Here is a 10398-nt window from a genome sequence, read left to right as displayed (position 1 = left end):
CGACCTACCAGAAGTTTATTGCTGAAATATATATGTATGAATTCATCAAAGCAGCATTATTCCAGCTTTACTATTATTCACTCTTCAGGTCTATGTATATAATTTGTATTCCTGAATGCAATCCAATTTCGCCACAAGTATATATATATATATATATATATATATATAGTTATGGTACATTCCGTTAGGAACTTGGCAGCGTGTAGTATAAAGCTTGTCGACGCTCAAAATTACCCAAGATTTTAAACTAACGGCGGCAAAGCTTGAATATCACCTGAGGAAACACAACTGGGTCTCACTATGCGAACAAACAATTGCATAATCAAATACCTTGTATTTTTGGAGAACCAGGTTTTATGGAAACAATTGTAGTGATTAAAAAGATAACTATCCAACCGTGCTCCTTCTAGTTAACTCCAATTTCTTAAATTATATATATATATATGTATATATATATATATATATATTGTATATATATGTATGTATGTATGTATGTATGTATGTATGTATGTATGTATGTGTGTATGCATGTATGTATGTATGTATGTATGTATGTATGTGTCTATATCTATCATCTATCTATGTATATGTACAGGTGGGCCAAAATCACGCACAAAATATGTTCAATACGCTCCGAAATTGTCAAAGACATGTTTCAATTTTTCAAAAATTGAAAACAAGAAATAAAATAGTGATGATTATTCTCGTACATTTTACATGATGACCAAAATGAATAATAATGATGAAAATGTAAGAAAAATAACGGCAAATATATTGGTGCGTGACATTTTGTTCACCTTGTATATACATACATACATACACACACACATACACACACACACACACACACACACACATATATATATATATATATATATATATATATATATATATAGGTTATGAGAGGTAATGGTGTCAAGAAGACCCAAAGGTGTTAGGTAATGCTGAGTAAGTTAAGCTCCAGGTTTGGTGATTATGAGAACGAGGAGTTCAACGTAGGTCATATATCAGCGTGTGTATATATAAAAAAAATTTAACAGAATGAGATAAAAATCCAAGGCTGTGAAAGACTTAGGCACATTTATAAATTGGTCTTACAGCTGTTTCCGGGATATTTTATATCGGTGACGGTGTGAGACGGTGTGCGAAGATGGTTAAGCAATAGTTATTCTTGATAAGATATGAAATAGAGAGTGAAGTGACGGAATGAAAATAGACGTGAGATATGTAGGGATATTGTATCTTCACATCTCACACCGTTTCCTATGAAGGAATATATAAAATATCCCGGAAACAGCTGTAAGACCTTCTATTTATATATGCTCTGAAATCTTTCACAACCATGGATTTTTATCTCATTCTGTTAAATTTTTATATACATACATATATATATATATATATATATATATATATATATATATATATATATATATATACATATAATTTGATAAACAATTACATGGGCACGTTTTATATTTTTATGCCTACGTATGTATATGTGTGGCTGTGCGGAAAGAAGCTTGCTTCCCAACCATATGGTTTCCGGTTCAGTCCCAATGGGGGAAAACCTTGAGCAAGTGTCTTCTACTATAGCCTCGGGCCGATCAAAGCCTTGTGAGTGGATTTGGTAGATGGAAACTGAAAGAAGCCTTTGTATATATATGTATATATATGTGTGTGTGTGTGCCTTTGTGTCTGTATTCGTCCCGCCCACTACCACCACTGTTTGACAGCTGGTGCTGGTGTGTTCACGTCCCCGTAACTTAGCGATTCGGTAAAAGCCTCTGATAGAATAAGCACCAGGCTTATAAGAAATTAAGCCTTGGTGTCGATACATTCTATTAAAATTCTCCAAGGTGGTGCCCCAGCGTTGCCGCAGTCTAATGACTGAAATAAGTAACAAAAAATATATGCTTATATATACGTGTATATACATATATATATTTATGGATGCATCTATTATATTTAGGGACTGGGTGCTGAAATTATACTTCGAAATACCTACATCACTAATTGACAGAGCAAGCCCCACTTTCCTTTTTCCCAATTGCTAACGAAATAATCAAGTCCTATCGGAACAAACACACATCATTACTGCCAAACTGTTATGTTATTTCTCTTTTGGTTAAAAGCTTTCCACTTGTGATTATGACAGGTGAGAAAAATCACATGCGGTGAATACACTGTTGCGGACTATGTAATCGGTGAAGGATATACCTACAAGGTTACGTTGATTTACAGGTGTTTTACTTTTGTTTTACTGTTTGATTCATATTGTTGTTATTGTTGGTGTTGGTTTCGATATTATTTTTTGTTCTGTTTTTACATATATTTTATTTACTTAATTTATTTAAATAACACAATAGCTTTCACTCAATTGTGTTTTATCAGCGCTAAGTTTTATCAGTAGGAGAAGAACGCATGCGTAGAAAGTATTTTTAATTATTTATTTATATGATTTTGAGGGGAGTTTTAGTTTCTTTAAGTATCTAACTATTTGATATAATTCAATATTATATTCCTTGTTGATGTGGAGTAAGTAAATATAACATCAAATCTCCCAAGATACTTCGTTAATATTCAACAGTTTTTGTAATTATTAAATGGAATTAATACAGAATCTTCACACTTTATAAATCTAAATGACTACGACCAGTATGGCCTCTGAAGTATTGGCTTTGACGGCACCTTAACAGTAGAGGTATTAATCCTTCAACAACTGAATAACCACTTTCTGTCATCGAGAGGTAACTCATACATACATACATAGACATTAATACATTCATACATACATAGACATTAATACATTCATACAACATATATATATATATATATATACATACATATATATATATATATATATATATATATATATATATATATATATATATATATATATATATATATATATATATATATATATATATATATATATATATATATATATATATATATATATATATAATGTTTTGGAATAATGGAAAAAGTTGCCGTATTTATTGCACTTAGTTAAACATTAAAAAAAGAATATTTTTTCGTCAACTGAAGCTTTACTTGTCTCGTTTAACGTTCTAAGCAGTTGCACTCCACGGACTTTGTCTAGACATATATATATCTTTGAAGCAATGCAAATATGATACATATTTTTAGAAATACCATTGAGACAAAACTGAAAGGAATATAAAAGTTTATATTTTTCAAAAGGTGAGTTTTTTCTTTATATTATTTCAAATGATAATTACTGTTTTACGAGTCATATTTCAACACATATCTCTGTTTTTATTTACAATAAACCTTTTTTCCATGTTCACAATGTTACTGTATGTCTACACAAAGACATTATTTTAATTTGGGAAAATACATGGTATCCTTGCCTTACATATTTTCGCTCCAAACATTTCCCGGACTTCATGCTTAAATAAAATATTTTTGTTTCTATTATATGAACAATATAAAGAAATTTGTGTTAGAGGAGTACAGTTGCTTATATCACCAACAATATTTGAGTGGTACTGTAAGTGTCGATTCCGGAAGGTTGAAAGGCAAAAGATTGACCTCGGTGAGATTTTAACTCAGAACATGGCCACGGTATTGGCTGTTTGGTTGGGGTGTTTCTTTCGCGGACTCGGAGTTGTGGCTTTGGTCTCACGGCATAACAAATTGGCCAAGTGTGTCCTACCAATGTACTGAGTTGATTGACGTATTATGAGTGGTGAATATTGCGCACACACATATGTATGTATGTGTGTATGTATGTAAGTCTCTATGCGTGTGTAAACTGGTAAACCTAAGTAGTAGAGATACAAACATAGCAAATTTAATTATTTCTGATCTCATTAGATCATCTACATACACGTGCATACGCGCACACACACACACACACACACACACACACACAAACACACACACACACAGGTATATATATATATATATAATTTTTTTTATCACTACTGTGTACTCGATAGACGCTTAGTCCTGAAGCATATGTATATCGCCAAGCTAACATGGCAGTCCAGAAAAATAGGACGAATACTGCCGTTGATTAGATCCAAGAGGCCATCGCCTCTGGCTAGCTATGTGACACACGAACCTGTGTTCGAACAGGAGAGGTCAGCCGCTTCCCCTTGCTGGTCTGGCATCTACAGACTAGTTTCGGGGTATTTGGCCCAAAGGGGGGTGGGGGACAAGCAGAGACACAAAGATACACGCACTCAGGTATACATACACACACACATACACACACACACACACACACACACACACACACACACACACACACACATATATATATATATATATATATATATATATATATATATATATATATATATACGACGAGCTTCTTTTAGTTTCTGTCTATCAATCAACATATTCACATATGTATGCGTGCGTGTATAATTCATGTGTTTTGTATCAATATATTGTATACGTGTGTGTGTTTCGATGTGTATGTGTGCGTGTGTGTATCTGTGTGTGTGTGTGTGAGAGAGAGAGAGAGAGAGAGAGAGAGAGAGAGTGAAAGCGTTTGTGTGTGTGTGTGATCAGTGTCCCGCTGATACTCCATTTCATTAAAAAGGAGATTGTAGTAACGTGAATCGAAAGAACCTCGCTCTATGGCTCACGTATTACCTGGTCCAGTAATCGAACTCACGACCTCATGCTTTAGTTATTAAGTCACAGTCCCACATATAATCCTGAATGCTAATTGCTTTACCACAATAGTCTACTCTGCAATACGTTCCTCTAAAAATTTCGACTTTCATTTACATTTGTGTAACAGGACCACAAGTTTGCAGATTTGTCTAAAATATTATTTTAATGTCAAATAATGTCATATATAGTTAATGTCAAATATAGTCAAATATACAAGAAATATATTTTATGATTGAAATAACTGATCTCTGTGATTGAAGTATGATAAGATTGACTAAACAGCGTTTGAAATACATTTCGTAACATATTTTCTTTCTATTTTTGCTAAGTTAGTCGTACAATATTTCAAGGTTGTTTATTGTGTAATCTTTTATCTTCTTACAGACTTTAAAGATATTGAAGTTCACAACCAGCCCTACTGTCTCATCAGCGACGAAACCACCACCACTACCACCACCACAACAACAACACAACAACAGCAGCAGCAACAACAGCAGTAAATATATGATAATAAAACCATAATAACAACACTAACAACAAAAGTAATTCCTCATTACTACTGAAAGTGAGAATAAGGAAAAAAAAACTATATCCGGCAGAAACATTAAATGAGTCGTTTGCAATCGCACTTGATCGAATTTCTCGTCCACTTCTAGTATTTGCGCCATTTTGTTGCCTTAGTAATTCTATTAAAAATGATTTTCAATACAGTTTCGCCCAGAATTTCTTCTGTTACCCCAGAGTCTGTGAATGCAGCCTCTACAAATGCAACACTTTTGTCCTGTATTTGGTTGGCAACCATTCACATATGCTTTCGGCCTCAACCACGATCGAAACAATACGTTCATAAGCAATACAAGCCTTCAGATAAGTTAGATGACTTTCTTAAGCTGGCGTTACTTACTATGGCAGAATCGTCTGAGAAAAGAAAACCTATCGGAATCACGGATTTCGCGAAGATTCTCCATGCAAAAAGTGATCAAGCTAAAAGTTATGAAATGACACGGAAACTGGCCTTTAGGACTTTATCAGCTTATATAAGTAAAAAAATCAGACGTGTTATACAGGAGGAGTATGCTGAGGAGGGAATAACTCGAAAACCTGATCTTTATAACAGCAATGTCGATGTTTTACTTGCTTCTCCGCAGTTCCATGACAACTCCTACCAAATACGCTTTCCTTTATCTTATAGTATACTATTAAATTTTGGTTTTGACGGCAAATCTCACATACTGTTTAGTGATACACACTGGGGTGACAATGACTATTTTGAGTATTACCCGGAGTGTAAATCGACAGAAATTTATGACCCAACGAATAACGTGTGTCGTCCTGTTATCTGTGAACCAGGTCACCAGTTTGTGCATGATTCTTGTGAAGAAATCGTAGGAAACGCACCATCGAAAGTGGAAAAGGAATCACCCGAAAATCTTTTTCAGGAAGACATCATGAACATGGTTGTTTTAAAGGCTAATGTCACATTTTCTGACTATTTAATCGCCTTGACAGCTGACTTTAAAGAGATGATGATTGAGTCGTTGAGTAAATTACTCAACACGTCTACAAATAGGATCCAGAACTTTACCGTTCACAAATCCGAAACACCAACCAACCCAGCCAATTTGATAATTCAAAGATTGCCTACTAAGCGCTACAGTATGTACATCGATCGCGACATTTTCTCCGAGGAATATTCATCAACCAGCACAAGGGATACGGACAAAGAGGAGAAATTTACCATGGAGATATCATTTATTCTTATGCCACTGAATACAACCAAAGAGAGGGGTAAGAGTGTATCATCAATAATAGAAGAAATGGACTCTCTTGTTCAAAGTAAAAGTTTCATGATAAATGTTAAGGAAACACGCGTAACAGTTGTCGGTTTGAAAAATGACTCGGATACCATAATGCCGAATATGTGGTGTATGAATGGAATTAAGAGTTATTACACAGATACTCAGTTCACTATGGTAACTCTAGAAAGTCGAGGGAAGAAATCGGAGTTGATTTACATAAACAAAACCGATCGTTTTTACCAGAAGGGTGAGTTCGATTTGACAATATTTATCCAAAGTACAATTGGGTTTAACAAAGCTAACGTTTCTGGTTTCGTATTCGTCTGTGACAAACCTCGTATAAGAAATAAAAAATGCGGCCGAATATCTCTGAGTAAGAAGGAGTACACTATATTCGAGAATAAATCTGTCAGTTTTCGGCAACATATCCTTGGTATTGATGATTACCAATTTGATGAAGGCAGTTCCATAGTTATCTGTATTCCATCAACCATGAAAGTTCGCAGATCAATTGTAAAAGGCTGCGATATAGGCAATGAAGAATTAATTTTCTCACAGATTATATTAACAATTGTGTTTGGACTTTTGTCTCTGGTTGCTCTTCTCGCTGTTTTAATCACATACAGTCTCTTTTCTAAACTTCGAAATATCCCAGGAATAAATATGATGAACCTAACATTGGCATTATTTTTGGCCGATTTCATATTTTTGGTATCTGCTTCTGTAGAGTCTGATGCTGCCTGTATTACAGTTGCAGTCTCATTACATTACCTATTCCTTGCTTCTTTCTTCTGGATGAACGTTATGTCGTACGATCTGTTTCGTACATTCGGCCATGTCAATATACTTCCGACACCGAGGCAAAAATCTAAAGTCATACCGCGTTATATCCTTTATGCTTGGGGAGCACCGCTCCTCATTGTGGCTGCTTGCCTAGCCATTGAATTTAGTCACATATCTCCTTCGGTTACTATTGGTTACGGAAAGGCGAATCCTGCGGCGATTGTCAGAAACAAAATGATGCGGGAACCATCCAATCGATCGCTGAACAACAGCTACAGATCAATGGATACTGCACATACATCTCATCACCTTGGATGCTGGATCCAAGACCCACTGGCATCTCTGATCGCTTTCGGAATTCCTTTGATATGTATCATACTGACTAACGTTGTGATGTTCATTAGAACCATATACTGCATCCGGCGCAACCTCAAAACCATCAATTTACGCCTGAATCACCCAGTGTCTGGTCGGCATGACGTCATTTTATATGTGAAAATGTCCGTGGTTATGGGATTCACTTGGGTCCTTGGATTCGCTTCGTCAGGGATCAGCAGCGGTGCTCAACCCACCGAAAGTATATGTCTACTGCTCAACATCATTGGAATTTTATTTGTGATCTTCAACTGTTCCCAGGGAATTTTTATTTGTTCTGTATTTGTTCTAAACAAACGGGTTTTTGGCCTCTACCAATCACTCTGGGCTAAATTAATGAAAACCATTAAACAGCGAGAAAATAGTATTTTTACTATAATCCAGAACGATAAATAATAAAACAGATTCTAATATTAAGTACAATAAACATGTAGTATTACAGTGACATTTAGAAAACTTTCTGCCACATGAAAATTACACACTCGCTGTATTGTACAACAAACACTACACCCCACTACAGCCTATAGTAATTCTACGTTAAATTCTATAGACTAACAGAAAGTATTTTCTATTATTTGCTATAACAGAAATCGCAACCTTCACCAGTCTATCCCATTACATATACAGCTACTGTTTTTCTATACACTTTAATAGTAACTATAATTGTAACGTTCCTCTTTCTCGTTAACTCTAAACTATACCTTGCGCCATGACACGTCTAAATCATTTTATTAAATCTCAAACTACGTAACTCCATCTCCCAATATCTATGCTAAAACGAATACATCACACCACCTGTATACTATATATAAGAGTGTATGCTTATTTTTCTGTAGCGCAGTAAAAGAATTCTCTTAGCTTGCACTGGTCTATTCTCCAACAGTCACTCTACCATATACCGGATTAATGTGGCTTCACGAATGGTCTTTAACATTGACCTAAGTAATATATTTCGCTATTACATACAAGATTATTATGAATTGCTATTTACTATTTATGCAATATTGTATGCATATACGTAGACATATGGCAATACACACTATATTTATTGTCTTTCTAAAGCACCTGTTTCTCAAGAGCGAGTACATCTTTCCGTTGCCGGTGAAGCAAACAGTTTTTTCGGACTAACAGAAAATCCTTGAAGCACGTATAGATTCAGTCACTCAGAAAAAGCACTTTAATACTTCAATATCCAAAACACTGGAATTTCCCGGACGATAATATTACGAATTATAAGACTGACTGTTCCATTATAGGAATTACCTCTTCCTATGTTAATGATGTCAGAAAATACAGTCTGTTGGAGTCATTTGTAATTTTCATCAAAATATTGAAATTGCTATGTATTACGTATTTTCTGACAACCTGCTGGCTAAAGAACTTTTCATTCCGTATAATCGATTTCCGTACTCTCAAAAATAATCATATGTTTAAAATATTTTATTCATGAATATTGAAACTCAATCGACAAATGCTGATTCACTAATACACATGAATTTTTGCATTTCATTTTTTTGGTATCTTACTCTTGATATGATACATCCCTTGTTGTTACATGCAAAAAAGTTAGAACAATACATGTTCTGTACATGGTAATGACTGGACACATACATGAGGTCCTTTAAAAAATTTTTCTCAACCAATGATATCTTGATGTACTATTGTCGCAACATCTTGCGATTTTCCACAAATATGTGACAATGTTTCCAAAATTTTTTTTTTAGTTTTCAATAATTGAAAAGTGGAACTCGGAGTTGCGTTTCAACGACACTTTCACTCTGATAATATATACACACTACTGAGGATTTATATATCGTCAGTGAAAGAATTATGAGAATATGCGTTGAAAAGGATCATATTTTAAATTATTTTTATGTTCGCTTTCTGAATATTTAGAAAAGCACAAGCAGTGGTAGTCAAAATGCGTGTGTATACATGCAAACATACATATACATACATACATACATACATACATACATACATACATACATACATACATATATATATATATATATATATATATATATATATATATATATATATATATATATATATATATATATAAACCGATCGATATGCATAATGTGACATCCAGTTAGTTTAGAAGTGGCATTTAGAGATTAAATGAAAACTAAATAACATCTACAAACATCATTTATAATGACAGAATATTTATTTGTTCTAATATATAAATTGTTCGACCATGGTACAAATTCTTAGTTACCGTACTTGCATATGTAATACAAACACACGCATCCTCATACTGCTTTTGGCATACGCTCACTCACACTTACGTATATTATATATGTATGTACGTACGTATACATATGCAGATATAGATATACATATACATATATATATATATTACATATATATATATATATATATATATATATATATATATATATATATATATATATATATATATATATATATATATATATATATATATATATATATATGCGTGTCTGTGTATACACATACATATACACGCATGTATATATATATATATATATATATATATATATATATGCATGTGTGCATACAAAAACAAGTGCCACTTGTTCTTAGATGTTCGGTATGTTCGCAAGAAAAGCATATTTCTAATATTTCAAGTGAATATTAATTTTTGTTTTACATTTGTTATGATATATTTATCAATGAAAAAGTCCATTAAATCGGATTTAAGTGCATATGGCTAATGAACCTACTAATTAAACCCATTAATTTAAAGAGCTTTGTCAAAGAAAATACAAAAACATTACTTTCATTACTTTACGATGTTCTT

At 33.5% G+C, this 10398-nt stretch overlaps 1 protein-coding gene across 1 annotated transcript; it reads left to right on the top strand.

The window, feature by feature from the left end:
* Nucleotides 1–2992: 2992 nt before the first annotated feature.
* On the top strand, nt 2993–8361 carry LOC106881692 (uncharacterized). The gene is made up of 2 exons (XM_014932194.3): nt 2993–3204; nt 5038–8361. The coding sequence occupies exon 2, from the start codon at nt 5349–5351 to the stop codon at nt 8004–8006; it is 2658 nt and encodes an 885-aa protein (XP_014787680.2). The 5' UTR covers nt 2993–3204; nt 5038–5348; the 3' UTR covers nt 8007–8361.
* Nucleotides 8362–10398: the final 2037 nt, after the last annotated feature.

The sequence above is a fragment of the Octopus bimaculoides genome, chromosome 16 (genome assembly GCF_046866305.1).
Source record: "Octopus bimaculoides isolate indiv1 chromosome 16, ASM4686630v1, whole genome shotgun sequence".
Lineage (NCBI taxonomy): Eukaryota > Metazoa > Mollusca > Cephalopoda > Octopoda > Octopodidae > Octopus > Octopus bimaculoides.
The sequence above is the reverse complement of the archived record's forward strand: the minus strand, read 5'-3'. Positions and strand labels throughout refer to the sequence as shown.